Source organism: Urocitellus parryii, chromosome 3 (assembly GCF_045843805.1).
Source record: "Urocitellus parryii isolate mUroPar1 chromosome 3, mUroPar1.hap1, whole genome shotgun sequence".
Classification (NCBI taxonomy): Eukaryota; Metazoa; Chordata; class Mammalia; order Rodentia; family Sciuridae; genus Urocitellus; species Urocitellus parryii.
In genome coordinates, this window is record NC_135533.1 from 215,209,514 (window position 1) to 215,230,367 (window position 20,854).

Below are 20,854 nucleotides of genomic sequence, written 5' to 3' on the forward strand. Positions count from 1 at the left end.
TTGGATGGTCTGTGTGCTTCTCTGGGGTTGGGGGGTGGTGGCTGGTGACTGGGAGCCGGCCAGCTTGTCATGGAGAGGCCAGGTGTTCAAGGTCAGAGAAGAAACTGCAGCCCCAGAGGAGGGACTTGCCCTGGCTGGGACCCTGCCTGCTTGTTGACAGGAAGACCAGTGCCTAGGAAAAGTAGGGGGATCAACTCCCCTAGGGGATCTGCTGGGCTGGGGTCCTCAGGGATGGAGTAACTTGGCCGCCCATACTGAGTGGTGATTGGTGGTATTAGGACTCTCTGGTGTTGGCTGAAGGGCCTGTTGGGGAGGATGGAGCTGCAGTCGCCGAGCTCCAGAGGTCCGAGGTGTTGGTGGGAGAGGAGTGGCTGCTGTTCACTCCCGGGTGAGGTTCCAAGTGCTCGCGGAGTCCTGGAGCTGGGTGTCTGCCCAGGCCTGGGGTGGGGGCGTCGTCCCGGCGCAGGCCACTACGGAGTAGCCAGCCCGCGCGCCGCTGGCTGCGCAGCCCCGCCCCCCGCGGCGGCCCCGCCCCCGTCTCCATGGGAACAGCCGCGGCGGCCCGGCTGGCGCGCGGCTCGCCTGCCTCGGTCTCCGCCGCTCCAGGGGCGGGTGGGGTGGGCTGAGCCGGGGCCGCCGTCGCTGCTGCTGCCGTCGCCGGGGAAAGACCGAGAGCGGAGCTGGTATAGGTCCCTGGAGAGAGCGAGGCCGCCGGGTGGCCCGTCCGGGTCCAGGTTGAAGCCAGGGTGAGGGGCGCGCGGGGAGAGGGCGGCGTGGGTGGGGGAAGGGGTCCCCGGCCTCAGAGAACAAAGGGAGTGAGGCTGGGGAAGCGGGGACTCGCCTCCGCGGTGTAGCTCGGGCCACTGGCCGCGCGTTCGCACCTGTTGTGCGCGGGCTGGGCCGGTCGGGGCTTCCTGGCCCGGCTCTCAGCGCCCCCGCCTGCGCGCACTGCCGGAGTTGGGTCCCCGCGTGGTGGTGGTGGTGGTAAGCCGCGGTCCGGCCATGGGCGTAGCCCGGGGACGGCGACGCGGGCGGGGGATTTGCGAGGCACGACCTGGGGGCGGCGGCGGCGGCGGGAGAGGGCAACGCGGAGGCGCGGGAGGGCGTAGCCTCATCCGTGAGCCCTGGGCGGGCCCCCTCCTCCGCAGGGCGTGCGGCTATGTGAGCCATGAGCGCGACGTGGACTTTGTCACCGGAGCCGCTGCCGCCATCGACAGGACCCCCAGTGGGTGCGGGCCTGGACGCAGAGCAGCGCACGGTGTTCGCCTTCGTGCTCTGCCTGCTCGTGGTGCTGGTGCTGCTGATGGTGCGCTGCGTGCGCATCTTGCTCGACCCCTACAGCCGCATGCCCGCCTCGTCCTGGACCGACCACAAGGAGGCGCTCGAGCGTGGGCAGTTTGACTACGCGTTGGTGTGAGGGGCTCGGCGTCCCGGGCCGGCCCTTAACTGTGCCTCCGAGGGTCACCCGGGCAGGGGCACCTCCTGGTCAGGACTGCGCTGAGGATCCTGGCCCGGAATCCCCAGCCCGGGGCCCGGGCGTTAAGAGAAGCCCCGCCCTCCCTTAACCCCGCCCATCTTTCCCCCTTGGCCTGGCCGGAGTCCCGCCTCGTGCCTTTATTTGCCCTGCCCCTTCTCCGCTGCACTCTGAATCCCAGGTGGGAAAAGGATTCCCGCACCGATCCCCGTCATTTCCAGCGTGTAAGTGGCTCTGCTATTGTCCTGCCTGTGGGCATGAGTGTCGTGTCCTTTCCTGAAAGTGGGGACACTCCTTGTCCTCCACACCTCTGTCTTCTGACCATCCTCAATTTCACCGTGATTGAGTGCTGAGCCCCTCCTTGAGCTCCGGCCCTAATGGCGCTCTTTCGGGCCCACGGGTTGGATGGTTGCTTCTAATAATATCCTGCGCGGCCTGCCCCGGAGAGGGACCCTTGACGACCCATTGTGGCTGTTGTGTCCAGGATGTGTGGAGCCTTCCGTGGAAGAGGAGTGCGGGGCAGGCTCATCCCCGCCCCAAACCTGGGCCCCAGTACAGGTCAGCACGCCCTTCCTCATGCCACCCTCCGTCCCCATCGGTCCCCCTGCTTCCTCCCGCTGGCCCCGCTGCCACCCTACCCCACCTCTCATGCCTTTTCACTTCTCCCTGCCAGAGCGATGATGATGATGACAATAAATACTATGGAGCGCTGACTGTGTGGTAAGCAGCGTGTTTATTCAGGGCCTCCTTTTCCTAGCCTATTTGCTCTTCCGTATGGTGAAAATGAGCTGGGCTTTGTTAGCATCCCCATTCTACAGGTTAGGGGACTGAGGTCCAGGCACTTAAGAAGGACTTGCTGTTAGCTTCTTGCCTCATGTTCAGCTGGGCTGGAAGTGGAACCCAGGTCTGGCTTTTGCATAATCTTAACCCAATTCTCTAGCTTCAGGGGGAGACATTTAGTGTCTTGTCCCCCAGCGCCAGGCACAGCTAAAATAAATACACACCTCTTTCCCTCGATCTGGGGAGATGCTGGGAGCTGTGGATAACTGGGATGGGGTATCCTCAGCCAACCTTGGGGATTATCCCCAGGAACCACACCTGCAGCCCCAAACCTTCTGGGCCTTGTCCTTCCTTCCCCCATCATCAAGTGTGCCTTGGAACCAGTGGGCCTGGCACTGTAGGCTATGGCCACTGAGTAGGCTGGCTGCGCTCCACTGCTGGCCCAGGAGATGTGTTGTGTGCCCCAGGGGAGCTGTGTGCAGTGTGTGGGGAGAAATGAACGTTTCTATAAAAGGAAAGCTGTGTGCAGGCACAGGCTTGCCAGCAGACAACCTGCCTCCTCCCCGGCAGCTAGTCAGGCGTGGGAGAGGGAGCGCTGTGGGAGGACACCTGGTTACCCCAGACCGGCCCTACTCCATGCCTACAGCAGGTGTAGTTGGTGCGTGGAAGCCCAGCAACACCCCCAGGAATGTGGGATCTTGGGGATTGACAAGGACTTGATCCCACTCCTCCACTCAGCTTTGCTCCTCACTCTCCTCCTAAGGCCCCTCCAACTCTGCTTCTCTCCTCCCCTCCTAGGGTTTTCTAAAGCTCTAAGGCCACTTCTGGGGACTCACTCCCCTTCCTCTGGCCTCCTGCTGCTTGGGGCACCTCAACCCCAACTTAAGCCTCCCACAGCCCATGGCCTTGTGCCTCCAGGTTGGCATCAGTATTCTCTGCTGCCTTCTACCTTCCGCGTGTATGATGTGACATTGCCCTGCTCTGAAAACCTGTCTGACACCTGTCTCCCCATAAGCCCTACCCAACCACACCTGTCCAAGACCCACCTCCACCCGGTTGCCAAGGGGATCCTCATGGCCACACTAAGGTCATGCCAGGCAGCAACTGGTGCTGGTGACTGCACCCTCCTCCCTGGTGTGGCCCCCAAAGTACACATGACCCCAGGCTCAGAGCCCCAATCCCATTGTTTAGTCATGGGGAAAAGAGCAGGACAGGTAGATGAGAACTTTATTAGAAGCCATAGGGCACCCCAGGAAGAAATGAGGAGCCGGCAGTGGTGGGCATTGAATAGAGGGGAGTGAAGAGGGCTCAGGGATGAAAATAATGAAAGTGTGGACAAAAGAGGGAAGAGGGCATGTGAGGAGGTCACAGTATGGGGGACCAGCTATGGCTCTGCTATCTGAGAACAAGGATATGCTGGGCTTGGCAGGTCAGTTCCATCTGTCTGTCCAGGGGTTCAGGATGCTTGTCTGTAGAGTCCTGCATCCCTATTCTCCATTAACCCAGTTGCCTGGCCATCCCCAGGGGACCCCTGCACAACTCCCTGACATGTAAAGCATCTAAAGACTAGACCACATTGAGTACCATGTCAGGGACCTTCTAAAATAATCCTCATGACAACCCAGTGATGGCTACAAAACACTAAGGGCCAGATTAGTTCGGGTGTTGCTACCACCTGCTGTGCCCCTCACCTTGTAGGGGTGGCTGCCTGGCCTAGGAGCTCCAGGGGCACCAGGAATGGGTTCAAGGGGCAGATCCCAGCTGCTTGCCAGGCAGATCTCGGTTCCCCTGGCGTGGCTTGCTCAGGGGCATGGGGGCTGGTCTGGCTGGGCTCCTCTGGCCCCTGGGAGCAAGCACTTCCATCCTCAGCCCCAGGTCCAGGGCTTCTACCAGAGGGACTGGGCTGTGGGGCCATCAGGTGAGCATATGTTTTAGTCATATGCTCAATCAAAGCTGTGCAGGGAAGGCGGGGCAGCTCCTCAGGAAGCGACAAGAGCAGGTCAAGGACCACAGCTGACTCTGGTGATAGATGGAAAGGGAAGGAGTAAGGGAAGTCAAGACCTGCCACCTAGGACCCCTGTCCCATACCCCCTGCCCTCCCCAACTCCTCTCACCAGCTGCTGAGAGCTCTGGGACATGACCACTCCGGGAGCAGCAGGACAGGTACTTGTAAATCTTCTCAAAGTCCATGGTGATGTCTCCCTCAACAGCAGGGCCATGTGGGGATTTGGCAGGCGTCTCAGAGGCAGGACCAGGGGCCTCTGGGGTGGTGTCCCCCTGCCCGCCAGTGATGTTCAGGATCAGTGACTTTCCACGGGCTTGTGTGGGCTTGGGGGGCTTGGAATGCAGGAGACTGACAGGTTCTGTGGCTGCGATGGTGAGCACCTGGCAGGTGGAGCCAGCAGAGAGGAAACAGGAAAATCCCCCATTTCCCTCTGCCCTGTGGGGCCTGGGCTGAGCACTCCACCTCCCCGGCTTCCCAAATCCTCCCCACAACTCTGAGGAATGCAACGGATAGAAGATGGCCACCAAGACAGGACCACCACGAAAGATCAAGGTGTCTCGTGCCTGGTCAGGGGCACAGAAATGACAAAAGGGCCCAGGACCCAGGTCCTCTTGCATGCTGGACAAGTGCTCTGCCACTGAAACCACGTCCCCAGTCCCACCTTACTTGGGCTTATATGTACAACCTGTCTCCTGGGACAACCCTGATGGCCTGGGGGTCCAGCTGTACCTGGGAGAAAGCTGCTGTCAGGGCTTCCTCCAGTGGGCCTGTTATCTTCTCAACTAAATCCATCCATACCTGGGTGAAGTCCGAAGGCACATGGTCAGCAGGCGTCAGACAGCAAGGGTCTCCCAAGACCTGACCCTCTTGGGGGTCCCCGCTCCCACAGAGGCCAGCCCTGAGAAGCCTTGCCCTGCCCACCTGCCTCACCTCTATGGGGGCTGGGGGCTCCGCCTCTCTGCGTTTTGGGCCACCTGGATGCACCCTCTGAATGGCCTCCCGGACCACTCGGTCTTTCAGCTGCTGGAGGAAGGCCCGGATCTGAGGGGAAAAGAGCAAGCCGAATGGGCCTGTTGAGTTCAGGGATGCAGAGGAGAAACGAAGTCCACAGCCTTGCCTACTTCACACGCAGCCACAGCTCCCTAGCCTGCGCGTGGCCCGGCCTCGGAACCGCGAGGCTCTGCGGGGGGCTCCGGAAGAAGGCCCCAGAGTGGGCACAGCGAGGCAATAAAGATGTAAGGGCCAGGCTTGTTCTGGTTCCTCCTGCAGCCCAGAGCTGCCCGGACGCTGAAACTGACCTCTTCATGTCCACTCCACCCCATTTCCTGACTGTTGCTTCCTCCTCATTCCCACTCCGTCTAACTGCGACTTTTGCCAGGTCCCCAGTCTCCACCGCTTGTCACTCGGAGTTGGTCCCCATCTCCGTCTCTCCTGGCCCCGCCCCTCAGCCTCACGCCAGGTCCCAGCCTTAGGGACCAGCTCGCCCATTCCCCCACCCAGCACGGCTCCTCCCCTCAGCTTCACGCCCCGCCCACCAAGGGCACCCACTGGGTCTCCAGCCCAGCCCCACCCCTCAGCCTCACGCCTCCACGCCCACACTTCCAGCAGTGGTGGACGCGTCACTGACCGCGGCAGCCTAGGCGGCCCCGCCCACTCCCTGGCCCCGCCCATGATCTAGCTTCCACGCCCATACCCGCACTGCACTCACTTCAGCCTCGCTCCGGCCCCGCAGCTCCTGGGCCAGCTCGGCCGAGTCTGGCTCTGGTTGGCCCCGCCGCGCCTGCAGTAGTCGTAGGAGCTTCCGCTTCTCGCGGGGGCTCCAGGCCGCGGGGCCGGTCACCTCTCCCAGATAGCGTGCCGGGGCCGCTCGCCGCCGCTGCGGTGGCTTCATGCTACTGAGAGGCGCCGGCGCTCTAGGACCGCTTGCCCGGAGGGCGGGGCTACGGAAGCCGCAGAGACCAGAAAGCCCCGCGTCGGGAAGGGCGCAGATGGGGGCGTGGCTTCACCTTGGCGAGCCAAAGGGAATCTCCTTTGGGAATGATAAGACTGGCACCAGAATTGAGGCGGGGGCGACTGAGACCCACGTTCCGCGTTTTGTCTCATTCATGAACTGGAGCCTACGCTTTGGATCGCGTGTCCTCTCTACATTCCAGAACTAACTTATAAAACTCCTACTTTGTGTGCTTTCCTTCCCGAAGATGGGTAGGCAGTTGTCTGGTCGTGGTCAAAAGCCTGCACCGTGGAGTTGGGTAGCCCTGGGAACCTTGACCGAGTGGCTTAGGCTGCCGAGCTTCAGTTTTCTCCTCTCTAAGCCGGGGCTAATATTCCTACTTTTGTTTATGCGCAGGGGAGGGAGGAACTCAGAGAAGGAATTTAAGGAATTCTAGACTTGATGGATCCTCGGAGGAGGGTGGAGTCCAGCTCAGCCAGAAGACCCGAGCAGCGGCAGAAGGTCGAGGATGGAGCTAAGGCAGGATCCGGGCGATGCTAGTGCACAGCAGAGACGGTCTGGTTTGGAGGAGCGCGAAGGATTGCAGAGTGGAGGTGGGAGAAGGTGGAGCTTATGTTAAACTTAAGATGGCAGTGTTGAGTGTTACTTTCTGTTTGGAACGAATCGCCCTTGACTCCCCAGCACACGTGTGTATGGGCATAGGATTCCGCCAATCCCCTCCCCCGCAAATTCTAGTCTCAGGTACAAGCCCAAGCCTGTCCCCCGCGCCGTACGCACACACTGACCCCACCAGAACTCAAGCGGATCAGTCCAGAAGTTTATTTTGAGCTTAGATGGGGGTGGGAGGAAGGGAGGAAAGAAGCACAGGGATCAAGGCCCCAAAGTGTTGTGTCCAGAACTGCGGATCAGGTCCTGGAGAGCCTTCTCCTGAACCCATGGTTGGGTGCCCCTTGCAGGCAAGGCTCCAGCTGGGAAGGAGTGGAGCAGGCTGAGCGAAGGTGGAGAAACTAGACACCCCCTTCCTAGCAGGCGTTGGCCTTATATCAGTTTGTGTGGCGGGGAGAGTGGAAACTGGGTCTGAATCCCAAATTCTCCTTGCCTAGTACCTGAGGACCTTTCCATCCAGACCCCCACAGTCCACCTCAGTGACCCCAGTCCATGAATTCCAGCCCCGGCTCCACCAAACATTATGACCTTTGGCAAGTTACTAGACCTCAGGGCCTCATTTTCCTCGTCTCTAGTGGGCATTATAATAGCCACCTGAAGGTTATTTGAAAGATTAATGTGTGTAAAACACTCAGAGCCATGCCTGCCGCTAGAGTTAGCTCTATGAAAGGTCATTATCGCCTTCCTTCTCCAGCTGTTCCTCCAGATCTCCCCCCACACACTTACCTGCCTCACTGGGGCCTCCGGGGCTGAGGGCCACTGGGCGAAGCTCTAGTTGGCTGGCTTGGGAGTGGAGGCGCTGGAAGGAAGAGGCTCCTGAGCCAGGGTAAGAGCGCCCCCTGCGGGGAGCTTGGGGCCTAGCGGAGGCAGATCTAGGAAGCCTGAGGCCTCGCAGGTCTGGACGTGGGGAAGAGGCTGGGAGTACCTGAGTGTGCGCAGACGAGGCCCAGCCCGGCGGCCAGGGCGGCGCCCAGCACGAAGGCCGCCAACACCAGCGCCACCACCGGCGCGGGCTCCAGGGCCCCCGGGGCCGGGGCGGGCGGCTGGGGGAGCACGGCCCTGCCCGGGAGGCTCTTGTGCGGCCCTGTGGGAGAGTGCAACGCTAAGCCGGGGCCCGGGACGCTGCTGTGCTGCCCTCCCCGGCCCCAGGGCACCCGGCGTGCTTACTGGGGGGCGGCCGCGGCACTGTGACCACGATAGGCTGCGTCAGCGTGTGCAGGTGGGGGCTGTCGGCGCCCAGGCTCTCGCCGCTGCCGCTGCCAACGCCCGCGCAGGCCTCATCCTGGGGCAGACACTGGCGGGAGGGAGAGAAACGGACGTCAGGTCGGCGGTCCCGGGGCTGGTCCTCAAGTCCCTCCGAAGACACCTAAGCACCCGGTGCGGATTCATCCCAGCGACTACGGGGACTCGGCGGGGAGGATTGCAAGTTTGAGGCCGACCTCAGCAACTCCGCGAGGAGACCTGATCTCAAGTTGTGGTGGGGTCAGTGTGTGCGTACTGGGCTGTCGCTCAGTTGTAAGGCACCCTTGGATTCGATCCCCAGTAACCGCCCCTGGGGGGGGGGGGCGTAGCCCCTAAGCATCCAGTTCCCCACGGCAGCCAGGAGGCCACCTTTAGACCCTCTAGAAATCCAGCCCTTAGGGTTCCAGGCCCCACGGGAGAAGATGTCAAATGTCAGGCGCTCTAGTCTTAAGATCCGGCTCTCAGCACCGAACCTGGGAGCCCGACCTCAAGGGCCCACAGATTGGTCCCTTTGCAGGCTTCTGCATCCAGTCTGAATCCAGAGGGGATTCGGTGTCCATTTCATTTCCCCCACGAGGAATTCTTCAGGTCCCTGGGGAGGGGGGGGGTCTCCGCATCTAGCGCACCCAGCCAGAGAGAGACCCCAGTTCCAAACCCCTGCCCTCACGGGATTCTTGCCCCAGATCCCAAGAGACCCTAACACTCAGATGCCCAAACCCCGAGGTGCTTCTCTCTGGCTGCCTGAGACGCTTGTGCTCCCGGAGGGTCTCCAGCGCCCAAATTTCCGGCTTTACTCTCCGCACCCGCAGTTTCGGCGGCGAGGTCAGAGCCTCCCGCGTCCGGCGGACTCCCTGGAGGCGGCGGCAGCGGCTCAGCTGGCAATGCAAGAACTGCACCGAGGCGTTGAACACTGGGCGCAGCCGGAAGCTGAAGCGTGCGGGGCGGGTCGCATCGGGGTGCGACGGTGGCGGGAAGGCTACCGAGGCGTCAGCAGGGCAGCCCCCGCTTAGCAGCACCAGAGCAGGCCCGGAGGCCGGGCGTGAGGACGGCGTTACTGAGCAGCGGTGCAGGGACAGGCCCCAGCGCGGGGAGGGTCGGGCCAGGGCCGCCTGAGGGACAGAGGTGCCATCAGGGTCGCCCGGTTCCCGCCTGTACCCACCTGCCCTGGGTGCTACCAGGGTCCGCACCTGCACGAACACGCGGCTATCTGCCGGGACCTCGAGCGGCCCCGCGCGGCGCGGGAAGGCGTCCTCGGCGTCAGACAGCTCCAGACTGAAAAGGGGCCTGCGCAGCCAGGGGCCAGGTCCCCCGGGGAACGGGGGCGCTGGCGGGAGCGGGAAAAGGGCAGCACAGAGGAGGAAGACGCATTCCCTTAAACCCTCCAGGAAAGTGTCCAGACCTCCTGCCCCCCACCCACTGCCTTCTTCCGAAAAGGTTTCCCTAAGTTCCCTGACTGCGGGGAGTTACTAAGACAGCCCCGTGAGCCCCGGAGCTTAACAGCCAGCCGTCCAGGCAGGGCGCAGGGCTGCGCGCCCCTGGGGAGACCTCTTTCTCTCTCTCTGCAGAGCCTATTCCCCACAAGGAGCACTGGTGGCGGAGGGTCAACTGGGTGAAGTCAGAGGTCTCTCCCTTCACCCAGGCAGCTCGTTAGAGATGTCGGTCGTATTGTTCCCCAAAAGGTCGGTGCAGTCGCCAACGGGAAAGTGGTGACAGGGGTGCCCTTCCCCGAGGCTTTTCAGGGCACACAGTCCAGCCAGACGGCCAGAGTCTGGGGTTTTGTTTGTTGCTTCTGGCTCTTTGCTCCCAGGCTGAGGGCAGCAGCAGCACAGGACAGCAGAAAGGGGTCTCTATCCTGTGACTCTGCACACACACAGTACCTTCACAACGTTCTGTGGGTCCCTGTCAAATACAATCTGCACACCCACTTCCAAAACGCATTTGTAAAGAAGGTTCCACTCCCCCAGCCCTGATCCTCACAGTGGCTACTGGGGCTTGTGAAGATGGCCAGCCCGGACAGAGCCAGACCCCCATCGCCAGAAGCAGAGGTCTTGAAAAGTAACAACAGGGAAATGAGAGCGTGACCCACCCAGGATGCCCCGAGCCTCTACATACCAATCGGCCCACTAGGCAAGGGGGAGGTCCCTGGGAGCAGAGCCAGCAGCAGGAGTCTGGTGCCCAGCATGCTGCACTGGTTGAGGTTGGAGCACTGCAGGGCCAGCAGCAGTGGCACCTACTTGGGCTGCTCTCAGGTCAGCAGGTGGGCAGGCAACCCTGGCCTTGGATGGGCTGCCACCCTGGAAAGCAGGGAGCGGGGGTGGAGGACTGAGGGTTGATACCAGAGCTGGTGTCCAAGGCCTGCAGGGATTAGGGGTTTCTCTCTTGCTTGGCTCCACATCACTGGGGAGAAGGGGTACCTGTACCTCACAAAGGCCACTTGATACTCAGTCACTACAAATACCCCCTCCCAAGCTTGCCTCAGTTTCCTCTCAATGCAGGGGTCTCATCCACCTGAATGGCGCCCCTCCTCTGGCCCCTTCCCACCTCTCCTTGCCAGGTCTTACCAGCCCCATGACACGACAGACTCAGAAGAAAAGGGAAGGGTTTTATTCTCAAGCTTCTAAGGATTTACAAACGAGGGCATTTTATTTTAAAAAGGAACAGGGCAATACTGGTGGCCTGAGAAGGGGTTCTTGGGCCGGTGGGCTGGGCCAGGCCACCCCAGGACCCTGCCCACCCGACTGTCCTCTGGTCCAGAGGGATGGCTGGTGGCGGAGGGGAAGTCTTGGGAGGCAGGGGCGACTCCCCGGGGCTCCCACTCAACACTGAAGGGAGGGCATGGGTGGACACACACAAAACAGAAAATAAAGTTAAATAAAAACAAACCCAGGCAGCCCAGCCTCAGGCCTGTGCTGGCTGTGAGACCAGCCAAGGGCCTTTCCAGCTGCCCAAAAAGGCAGGGGCCAGGCCTGTTGACCCCCGCCCCCATCCCCTCACAAAGGAGACGAAGGTGCCTTCCCTGGGGGGCAGAGAGAAGGTGACTTCTATTTCATTTTAAACATGCGGCATGTGTGAATATAATAGTGTAATGAGTCAACAGACAGGTCAGAGGCCCGGCTGTCTAGGCCTATGCTGCTTCAGCTGTGCACAGCCAGGTTCCTCACCTTTGGTGTTGGTTGGTTTATGTTTGTGATTTAATTTTTTTTCTTTTTTGTTTGTTTTCTTGTCCACTTGATTTGCATGCATCACCAACAAAAAGGAAACACACCCATCCTGCTCTGGCTGCTGCGGTGGGCTGGGGGCAGGGCACGCTGGCCCAGTCCTTCCCCATCCCAGGCCTTAAGGTAGCCTGGGGGCTGGCCAGCTCCAGCGGGCAAGCTGAGGGTTGCTCAGGGGCTCGACACTCCCACACCCTGGCCTGCTCTCCCCTGACACTCCAGCCAAGCCTATCCCTGTCCCTGTCACATCCTCAAACCTCCACATCCGCTCCCTCTGCCCTCAATCCTAACTTCCTCCTGCCCTCCCCCAGCTCCCTGGCCCCACTCCTGCCTTCCAGCCACCTCCCTGATGCCCGCTGCTCCCTACTACACCCTTCACCACCTTCCCTGAAGGCCATCCTGCATGGCCGAGGCCCCTTGGGCTCCCTCCACTGCCTAAGCTCTCAAGTTACCCCCAAGCTGCGGCCAGCCTCCAGCCTCAAGGGTGGAGGAACCCCCAGAGCCCGTATTTGGCCTCTTTGGGCCTGGGACCCACAAGGAGCAGTAGCCCAGGCCCCTTTGGCTCAGCCCCCAGTCCCAGCCCCCCCAGTGCCAGAGAGCAGTTGGAGGCCCCAGCACAAGCAGCTAAACATGACTTTGGTAAAAGTTTCTGAAGGTACCGACACACCCCATGAGGACACACTCTCCTCATCCCCCTCCCCCCAACACCCCACCAAGTACAATAAAATACAATAAACTCCAAAAAGGACCCCCTGAGATCAAAGAGAGAGAGAGAGAGAAAGAGAAAAGAGAGAGAGAAACCAGTCCTGGTCCGGCTGCAGTCACAATGACCACTCCGCCATCCTGGGGTGAGGACTCAAGGAGACCTAGGTAGACCCAGAGCTCCCACAGAGGGGTGGGGTGCCCGAGCCCAGGCTTGAGCCAGGAGAGAAGCAGGGGACTAGAAGGAACTGGGGAAAGCCAGACAGGGACAGAGGGGTAGAGAGGAACAGGGCAGAGAGACATGGAGAGCAAGCACATGTCGGGGGAGAGAGAGGGCAGGTGCTGGAAGTGTGGGGTGCAGATGTGGGAGCTCTCTCCTGGCCCCTGGGGGCTGCCCAGCCCAGAGGTTTCGACTGAATAAATAGCGAGTCTGCTGGCGGCCTGCTGTCTTCCATTCACAGTGTCTGTCACCGGACGCACATAGCCGGCTGACCCCGGGGTGGGGAGGGCTGGGGACCAGTAGGCCCATCTGTCCACGGCTGGTGGGCAGGGAGTCAGGGGTGATGGGTGTCCCCTACTTTCTGTCCTCAGCCCTCAGTGGCCGTCCAGAACCCAGGTTTCCCCTGGCGGGCAGCTGGGTGGCCAGGTGGGGAAGGGGGGCCTATAGCCAAGCCCCTGGCCCCTGTGGGGCTGGCAGCCACCGTGTGGCTACCTGAAGAAGGGCAGGTGGTGTTGGCTCAGGACTCCACTAGTCCGCGGTGACTCTGTCTTCGCCATGACATCCTTGAACCAGGATGCCACATCTACCTCGAGAGTCTCATAGCGCTTGATGAAGTTGTGTTCCTGTGGACCCGAGGGGCGGGGCTTAGGATGAGGGGTCTTTCCTCCAGGCCTCGGCTTAGGGTGGGGGTTGGGTTCCCAAATGGCAGGGCAGGGCAGGGCCCCCGTACTTACAAGTAGCTTATTATACTTTGGTCTCTTCCTGTGATCTTTAGTAAGGCTGGAGGAAGAGGAGGAAGGGGAGGGAGGTGAGAGTCTGGTGGGGCAGGCTGGGCTGCCTCCCCGCGTGAGCCCTCTCTGGTGAGCCAGGGGTCTTCCAGATCTGTTCATGGCTGGGACCTGCCAAGCTGTGTATCCCTGAAGTCTCCCAGCCAGAGCATATTGTAAGGCCTGGCCTGGGACCTAGAATTAGAATGGGAGGTCCTACTAGAGAGTTGGGTGGGCTCCCAGGAGACTGGTGCATGATTTCCTGAAGACTTTACTCTCCTTGCTAAGGTAGAGTGTTTAGGCTGCTGGCCCCGAAGCAGCACCATTCATTCACAATATCCTGTGGCAAAGCCCACTGACCACCAATTACCCACTGGGCCAGGTATCAACAGGTCCAAACCCAGCTCATGGTTCTGTACCAGCTTCAACTCCTGGCACAGCCCCTGGTTGTAGCCGGCCTGAAGCTGCCAAAGTACCATCCCTGGGTGGCCTCTCCCTCCTCTTCCTACGCCAGCCTTCTCTAGCAGCCCTGAGCAATGGGCCACACCTGGCTTCCTGAGGCCTCCCAGAGCAGAAGGGCAGGGTAAGTAGGGATGCTCACCAGTCTTTGACGAAGGACTGAAAGTCCCCCGAGAAGCCCATGTGACCCGGCAGGAGTGGGGGCTCTTCCTGTAGGACTTTGGTGAGGACCTCAAAGTCCGTCTTGCAATTCTTGTAGGGGAACTGTCCGGTTGCCAGCTCCACCTGACAGGGAGACAGGCAGGGCTGGACTGGTGGGGAAGGAGATCCTGCCCTCCTTTGCTTCCTTACTCCCAGCCTGAGGGTGGAGGCAGGGTCCCAGCTCACCAATGAGATGCCCAGGCTCCACACATCTGCTCGGATGTCATAGTCAGGCTTGGTGGGGTCCGGGGGATCAATGCGCTCAGGCTACCAGGAGGGAGAAAAGGATGCACCTTCAGGATAGGGGCCAGTGTCTCAGACCCCATTCCACCTTCCCAGCTCCACAGGCTCCCAACTCACCGCCATGTAGGCAGCACAGCCGGCACTCCGTGTTTTGGCCTTGGAATCCACCAGGCGGCCGCTGATGCCGAAGTCACAGAGCTTAATCTGGCCCCGCTCATCCAGCAGGATGTTTGAAGGCTTGACATCGCGGTGGATCACACCATGCTTCTCCTTCAGGTAGAACAGTGCCTTTACGATCTGCAGCATGGACAGCAGAAGACTCCTGTGAAGGGGGGACATGGCCTGGGGCCGTCAACCCAGTCACATGAGCCCTGGCCTGCAGCTCACCGCCACTGTCATCTTGCCCAGGATCCGCTCAGGGATGGGGCCCTGCATCCGCTTCTTAAGCTTCTCGGCACATGTGCCCATAAGCTCCATGGCGATGAAGACATCTGTCTGCAGAGGGAGGGGTGGCACATGTGGCTTGGGGTGACTGTGCCTTCCTGTCCACCCCAGTCATGCTCTGATCCCCAGGGAAGAGGACCCTGTGGGGGCAAAGGGCACCCTGAGGCTTCCCCATGGGCCGGGCCAGTCAAGAACCTGCTCACATTGGTGATGAAGGTGCCGAAGCACTGCACAATGTAGGGGCAGTCGTGGCTCTTGAGCACCACGTCCAGGTCCATAAGGATGCGCTTGTTCTCTTCCTTGTTTCCCGATCGTCGCATTTGCTGCAAGAAGGGATGGCCAGGAGGGAACCTTAGCACCAGGGACACAGAGAATGAGACAGAGGTCCAAAAGGCAAGGACTGCACTCACCTTGACTGCAATAATGTGGCCTGTCTTCCGGAAACGCATCTTCCACACCTGGCCGCAGGTGCCACTGCCCATCTCGCCCAGGTTCTCTAGGTCGTTGATCTCTGCCTGATAGCGCTGGCAGGTGGGAGAGGGAACAAGGCTGGAGGGTCCCCAGGGCTTGTCCTCCCTCCTCCACCCCCTGCCCTCCTCCACCCAGATGCTGAGCAAGGGAGGTACCTGGCCCCCAATGGTCAGGTAGCCCGTCTGCTTCATGATCTCCTGCAGCTTCTGGTCAATCTCGATGCTGGGGACAGGGAGCAGGAGTTGGTGAAGGGGTTCCTAACCAACCTGAAGCAACCCAAGCCCACACACCAGTGTTCCCCAGACTTCACCACCCTCTCACCGGGGCTGGCACAGCAACACTTCCCATGCTGCCCTGCTGAATGGGCCCTGACCCCCTGCCAGCCTGCTCTGACAGCTCACCTCTCCATGCTGCGTGGTGTGAACAAGGTTGACGGGAGCCCCAGCATGTGGCGGGGTCGGGCAGGGGGCGTGGGGTGCTGCGGGGAGCTCTCTGAGGACGGTGAGCGGCTGCCCCCATCGTTGGCCAGCGGGAGCTGCAGGGCTGGGGGGTTGAGAACCAGAAGCAGGGAGGGGGTCAGCACCCAGCTGGTCTCAGCTCCAGGCCTGACATTCTGGGGATGGGTAGGGACCCTCATCTTCCCCTCCCTCGTACCCTTCAGCCAGGCTGACACAGCCACCTGCCCTGCTGGCTGGGGCCATCCTTAGGGTACCTTCTCCTGGCCCCTGTCCTAGAAGGATGGGGTAGGCTGGTGGGAGAGGGTGGTCCCCAGAGGCTGGGGGTTTTTCCAAAGTCTATGATAACGAAGAAGTGAGGTGGGGACCTGGTAGGGACCTGTGGCCAGGCAACCTCCCTGACACATCCCTTTCTCCCCTCCTCTGCCAGGAAACGGGCCCAGAGTCACAGTGCCCACAGTGGCTCATGCGAGGATGGACTACTCCCCTGGACCAGCCTGGGCCCTGGCCCTGCCACCAGCACTGCATTACGCAGCCAAACAACAATGAGGTAGACCACCCTGGTGAGACAGTGGGCACAGGCCCCTGGCTTCTTGCTGCCTTGCCCCATGTTCTGCTCCAGGGTGAGGGAGAGCCACCCTCTGGCCAGCAGGTGCCTCCCAGTCAAGTCTACAGAGCTGGGGCCAAGGGGCCAGGGGTAGAGCTCCAAGCTGGGCCTGTAGGCCTGTACCCTCAGGGTAAGGAGATCTGGGTGGCACAGCAACTCCAGAGGCTGGTAAGGCTGGGCAGGGTTGGGGCCAGGGCCAGGGAGGGGATTTGGTGCTGTCCAGTGGCCTGCATGCGGACAGCTGGGGCATGCTACAGGCAGGCGGGCAGGCAGGCAGGTAGGCAGCAGGCACCCAGGATGGGCAGGCGGCATTACGAGGTGGGAGGACAGGAGACAGACAGATAGACAGGAGCCAAGACTTAGGGCCCAGCTATATAGAGGAGGCACTGCAGAGACAGGCCAGAGAGGGGCCCAGGACAGCAGAGCAGGTTCCCTGAGGATAAGGGTCTCCCTGCCTGGTCTGTCAAGGGGTGGGAAGCAGGGGTTGGGAGGCCAGTGTGGCTCCTGGACCCTTCACACTCCAGAGGACCTGGTGCCCCAGAAGGGTAACAAGCTTGCTTACCTCTGGCAACTGGCTAGAAGAACCCTCCAAGGGTCACCTTCCCAGGAAATCCCAGAGCCTGCCACTCTTCCAAAACCCGCCACAGATGTCCCCTCCCCTCTTCATATCCCCTGCCTTGCCATTTGGGCCCAGTGACCAATGGGCAGAGAAAGACAAATATGCTCCAGTTGTCAACCAGGCCCTTTCCTGACCCTGCTGGCCCTTAGCCAGTGAGAGAGGGCATGCAGAGGACCCTGCAACAAAGGATGCAGGTCCTGCCAGAGCCATGGGGGCATTGCTGGGGCAGCGCTCACTATCCTCACCTCCCATTGCTCATGACTGCACAGACTCTGATGTCCCTGTGCCTCTGCTCTGTCCTGTTACAGTCCTGATTCCTTGGTGGCACCTGAGGGTACCTGTGTTCCCTCACATTTGGCTCTCAACCCCATGAGCTGTCACTCTAGGAACCACACAGGTCTTGCCCCTAGAGCTATCTGGGCCCAGTTTGTCCAGTATCATCAGCTCTCTGGGGTGAGGACCACGCCTCCAGGTGCCCTAAGCAGTCCCCTTCCCTGAACAGTCCACCAGCCCTCCAGGGCTGCCACCCCCCAGAAAATGCAGCACGGTAGGAATCTGAGGTGGGCTGGAGTGGGGAAGGAAGACACACGAAGGCCCAAGAATAGAGATCACAGAGGGGGTGCCACGTGGTGATGTGGACAGAGTAAATGCAAGAGGGTGAGAGGGAGAGGGACGGTGAGAATGAGTGACAGAAAACCAAGAGGAGCCTTAGATGTGTAAGCCATCAGCACAATATGCACACACACTCACATGCAAGTGTGCCCATGTGCACACGAAGACACACACAACACAACATGGCATGACCTCCCCACCACATGCAGACAGGCAGAGCCAGCACCCCCTTTCCTCTGACACATCTGCACACACACACAACATTGAGAACATACAACAGTCCCACCAGCCACACGCACACAACCACCTACAAAGCAGACCCCACCTCTGCCAACACAGGTGCTCTCTCCTACACACAGGGCCACACCATACCCAGGAACCAGCATAGCCCAACTGCCCATTATGTCTACTCCCAAACATGCTGGCACCAGAGCAGGGACATCTGCAGGGCTGTCCCCTTCTGCCTCTTTCCCTGACACCTTGCTTAAATCCTATCTTCTCCAGCAGCTTTTCCTGAGCCAGCCCATGCAGAGCCTGTCTCCCAGCTAGAACGTTCTCCCTAACCAGGAATGTGTTCATTGTCCACTGATGGCTCTCCACTGCATCCTCAGTTCCACAGGGCAGGGACTGGGTCTGTTCTGTTCACTGTTGTATCCCTGGTACTGAGAGCAGGCACAGCACACAGGGGTAATACTCATTCATCCAATTATTGAGATGGACCAAACAGGCATAAAGCACTCACCTGGTCCCACATTCTCCATTATACGCACACACGCATGTGCACACACACATTCACTCACCCCCTCAGTGGGCAACAGACTTTCACTCATTAGGGGAGCCCATTTCCTCCTCTAGGGAGTCCAAACCTGAGCTCAAGAGGAAGGAGGGAGGGATGAGAGGACAGAGGAAGATGGGGCTGGGCCCACACTGCTCTGGTGGACTCAGAGAAAGTAAGAGTGAGAAGAGGAGACAGAACATACACATGAAGCATGGGGCTAGGGGGATGGCATTCTGCGGCCAGGGCAGCGGTTAGGTCAATGGTGCAGATGTCCAAGCGGCGATGATAAAAAGGCTGGTACCTGCTCGCTGGGACGGGGCAGGAGCAGGGCTTAGAGTGATCACAATAACTGGATGGGAAAGGAAGAAAAAAAACAACACCACGATAAATCACAACAGAAATGGCCGATTTGTCCAAAAGAAAAGAAATCAAATCATAATGAGGAGGAGGGGAGACGCGAGGCACCGAACTGCAGAGATGGGTAGAAACTGACAGAGATGGGAAGGTGGGGAGGATGGGATGGAGCTGACAGACACAGACACCTGGGGGGGACTCCTTGGGACCTGCCCGCCATGGGCCTCACTGGGCCTTGCTCTGCACTGGGAACAGCCACTCTTAAGGTACCCTGGAACCCATACCCAATCCTGTCTCATTCATGCTGGGGCTGGATACAACAGTCCTGCAGGACCCAGCAGGGACCTTACTGGTCTTGGCCAGGCTTCCAGTCCCCAATAACATCCAAAGACAGTATGTTCACCTCTGGGATTTCTCTGGACCCCCAAGAGAATCCCCAGGGAGGAAACCGAACCAACCCATGTCTAAAGAGGGATGGATGGACTCTAAATAGGGACTGAGGGAGGGTAAGACTTGAAGGTCAAGCGACAGTGACCAGGGAGTAGACAGAATTCTGAGATATCAGGGGGGGTGCCTTCCTCCTCCTGTCAACCTGACAAGGAAATATAACTTCCAGGGTCATACCAAAGAGGATATGACAACTTTTTTTTTTTTTTTGGCTAGATCAAAAGAGAGACAGAAAGGGTCATCATGAGGAGGGGGCCAGTCACAGGGTCCATGGGGAGGGAGAAAAATCCAATTTTTTCTAGCTGAAAAGACTTGGGAGATAGGTATCTGTGAAACACAATGAGAAGGCCAGGTGTGTGTGTGTGTGAAGGGTTGGGAAGACAGCTGTTGATCCAGGACAACAAGATGCCAGGGAGGACGGCATAGATCAGAAAGGAGGCATTTGTGTACTGGGGAGCTAGACCTACCCAACTGTCCAGGCCTGGGGTGGGTGTGTGTGTGTGTGTGTGTTGAGGGAAACAGTCATTTGAATCCAGAAGACAGTCACCACCCTAGGAGATGGTGTATATTTCCAGAGGGCTAGACATCTCACCAAGAGAGTGGCACTGAAGTTAGTCACAGGGGCATGGGGAGGCCTGTTTTATGTGGGAGGGGGTCACTGAGCCCAATGACAAGGTCATCCCAGGCTGGGAAGAAAGGACCACCTGATATAGTCATGGTGTCAAATGGGAGAATGGAGTTAGAAGGATTATATGTGTGTGTGGGGGGTGACCTCGGGTGTTCCCAGGCCAGCTGTGTGACTATGAGTGTTAAAGGATTGTCAGCTAAACCCAAGGCTGGACAGTGGAACTCTTGACAGTCACTGCTACAGAGGGACTGACGGGAATCCTTTTGGGACATGACCACGTTTGCCGGGGGCCCGGATGGGATAACAGTCGCGTGGGTACGGGTGTAGTTCAGTGCAGGTGACAGATACTCCGGCGACCGCGGCGATGGGGGCGGGTCAATGGGTACGGAGGCCTGGCCTGCGGCCTGGTAACTAGCTCCCAGACCCCCAATGAAGGAACCCCCAGGCCCTGGGAACGGCAGCTCGGGAACCCGCCGGCCCCACGCCCCCCGGGTCACTGTGACCCTCTCCCTGCGGGCTGACAGCGGGGGCGGGGAGGAGCACAGCAAGCGCCCCGGAAGCGGGGGCGGGGCCTGGTCCCGGGGGCGGGGCCTCCCGCAGCTCGCGCCCCGCCCCACCTGCCCCTCCCCCACGCCTCCGTGCTTACTGGGCCTGGGCCGCTGGGGGCTGATATCCAGGTTGAGGTCGATCCTCCTCCGGGCCTCGCGGTTCTCCTGCTTCAGCTTTGCTTCCAGGCGGGACAGCTTTTGCTCCAGGGAGGACGCCGCCATCTTCCCCGCCGCCGCCGCCGCCGCCGCCGCGCACTGCCGGGCCGCCCGTCAGTCCGGCAGACAAACACCGCACTGCGCCTGCGCTCGGATGACCCCGCCGAGCCGCCGTCTCGCCCTGGATGGCGCATGCCCGCGGCGCGCACCCGCCCTGCCCGCGTGCGAAACTCCGCGCGTGCGTATTTAGTCCCAACCCAGGGAGAACGCCTCCTAGAGCTCGCGGCGGGCAACGTGCAACACACCCGCGCACCACTACCACTGGGGTGCGCATGCGTAAATTCCCGAGCGCTCCGCCAAGAGGCGCTGTGTGTAAACCCACATTTAGTGAACGGTGTGTAGGGTAAACGGCGCACATGCGTAAAGAGGTGGGGACGCGGTCGCGCGCTTGGCTTCTGAGCGAGTGCACTAGCTGTCTGTCTCCCGTGGTTGCCGTAGCAGTGCGCTCTTCCCGACCCGAGTCGGGTCCTGGCAGCCGCACCCTCACGGAACTGGCTTCCTCCTCAGTGCTTCATTAGGATCCTGTTATGCTTAATTGCTGACTGAACGCCCGCTGGCGTGCGGTGCGGCCTCCTCACCGTAATTATGCATCCGTGGGAAGCCCTTTCCATTTCAACTAGTCCCAGCAAGCTCAGGGTTGGACAAGACCTGGCGGGAGGCAAGGGCTCTGGAAATCCAGCCGTGTGACTTCTCACCTCGATGACAGGGCCAAGGTCAAGGCCAAAATTCCTGGCCACACTAGCATGGGAC

At 60.2% G+C, this 20,854-nt stretch overlaps 4 protein-coding genes across 4 annotated transcripts; 1 reads left to right on the top strand and 3 right to left on the bottom strand.

Annotated features, from left to right (window-relative positions):
• The first annotated feature begins 627 nt into the window (after nucleotides 1-627).
• Ctxn1 (cortexin 1) lies at nucleotides 628-1,417 on the top strand. The gene is made up of 2 exons (XM_026411847.2): nucleotides 628-746; nucleotides 1,149-1,417. Exon 2 carries the CDS (start codon nucleotides 1,169-1,171, stop codon nucleotides 1,415-1,417), a length of 249 nt encoding a protein of 82 aa, XP_026267632.1. The 5' UTR covers nucleotides 628-746; nucleotides 1,149-1,168.
• A 2,046-nt stretch (nucleotides 1,418-3,463) lies between these two features.
• Nucleotides 3,464-6,231, bottom strand: Snapc2 (small nuclear RNA activating complex polypeptide 2). The gene is made up of 5 exons (XM_026411808.2): nucleotides 5,968-6,231; nucleotides 5,190-5,300; nucleotides 4,989-5,057; nucleotides 4,369-4,639; nucleotides 3,464-4,273 (listed from the first exon to the last, which is right to left on the bottom strand). Exons 1-5 carry the CDS (start codon nucleotides 6,148-6,150, stop codon nucleotides 3,942-3,944), a joined length of 966 nt encoding a protein of 321 aa, XP_026267593.1. The 5' UTR covers nucleotides 6,151-6,231; the 3' UTR covers nucleotides 3,464-3,941.
• Nucleotides 6,232-7,014: 783 nt separating this feature from the next.
• Nucleotides 7,015-10,641, bottom strand: Tgfbr3l (transforming growth factor beta receptor 3 like). The gene is made up of 7 exons (XM_026411803.2): nucleotides 10,231-10,641; nucleotides 9,306-9,442; nucleotides 8,922-9,227; nucleotides 8,044-8,170; nucleotides 7,802-7,960; nucleotides 7,603-7,675; nucleotides 7,015-7,178 (listed from the first exon to the last, which is right to left on the bottom strand). The coding sequence occupies exons 1-6, from the start codon at nucleotides 10,298-10,300 to the stop codon at nucleotides 7,608-7,610; spliced, it is 867 nt and encodes a 288-aa protein (XP_026267588.2). The 5' UTR covers nucleotides 10,301-10,641; the 3' UTR covers nucleotides 7,015-7,178; nucleotides 7,603-7,607.
• A 66-nt stretch (nucleotides 10,642-10,707) lies between these two features.
• Nucleotides 10,708-20,191, bottom strand: Map2k7 (mitogen-activated protein kinase kinase 7). Its single transcript, XM_026411802.2, has 12 exons — nucleotides 19,987-20,191; nucleotides 18,213-18,260; nucleotides 15,242-15,383; nucleotides 14,996-15,062; nucleotides 14,780-14,893; nucleotides 14,573-14,692; nucleotides 14,313-14,420; nucleotides 14,043-14,222; nucleotides 13,869-13,949; nucleotides 13,624-13,766; nucleotides 12,990-13,035; nucleotides 10,708-12,878 (listed from the first exon to the last, which is right to left on the bottom strand). The coding sequence occupies exons 1-12, from the start codon at nucleotides 20,108-20,110 to the stop codon at nucleotides 12,744-12,746; spliced, it is 1,308 nt and encodes a 435-aa protein (XP_026267587.1). The 5' UTR covers nucleotides 20,111-20,191; the 3' UTR covers nucleotides 10,708-12,743.
• Nucleotides 20,192-20,854: the final 663 nt, after the last annotated feature.

Coding starts and splice junctions, on each gene's coding strand:
- Ctxn1 (XM_026411847.2), top strand. CDS start 1,169: ATGAGCGCGACGTGGACTTTGTCACCGGAGCCGCTGCCGCCATCGACA.
- Map2k7 (XM_026411802.2), bottom strand. CDS start 20,110: ATGGCGGCGTCCTCCCTGGAGCAAAAGCTGTCCCGCCTGGAAGCAAAG. Junction 13,767..13,868: donor GGAGCCTGGGCATCTCATTG/GTGAGCTGGGAC, acceptor TCTCCCTGTCAG/GTGGAGCTGGCAACCGGACA. Junction 12,879..12,989: donor CAAAGTATAATAAGCTACTT/GTAAGTACGGGG, acceptor TCGGGTCCACAG/GAACACAACTTCATCAAGCG.
- Tgfbr3l (XM_026411803.2), bottom strand. CDS start 10,300: ATGCTGGGCACCAGACTCCTGCTGCTGGCTCTGCTCCCAGGGACCTCC. Junction 9,228..9,305: donor ATAGCCGCGTGTTCGTGCAG/GTGCGGACCCTG, acceptor TCTGTCCCTCAG/GCGGCCCTGGCCCGACCCTC. Junction 7,676..7,801: donor CCTCGTCTGCGCACACTCAG/GTACTCCCAGCC, acceptor TCTTCCTTCCAG/CGCCTCCACTCCCAAGCCAG.
- Snapc2 (XM_026411808.2), bottom strand. CDS start 6,150: ATGAAGCCACCGCAGCGGCGGCGAGCGGCCCCGGCACGCTATCTGGGA. Junction 5,058..5,189: donor AGCCCCCAGCCCCCATAGAG/GTGAGGCAGGTG, acceptor GACTTCACCCAG/GTATGGATGGATTTAGTTGA. Junction 4,640..4,988: donor TGACAGCAGCTTTCTCCCAG/GTACAGCTGGAC, acceptor TCCACCTGCCAG/GTGCTCACCATCGCAGCCAC.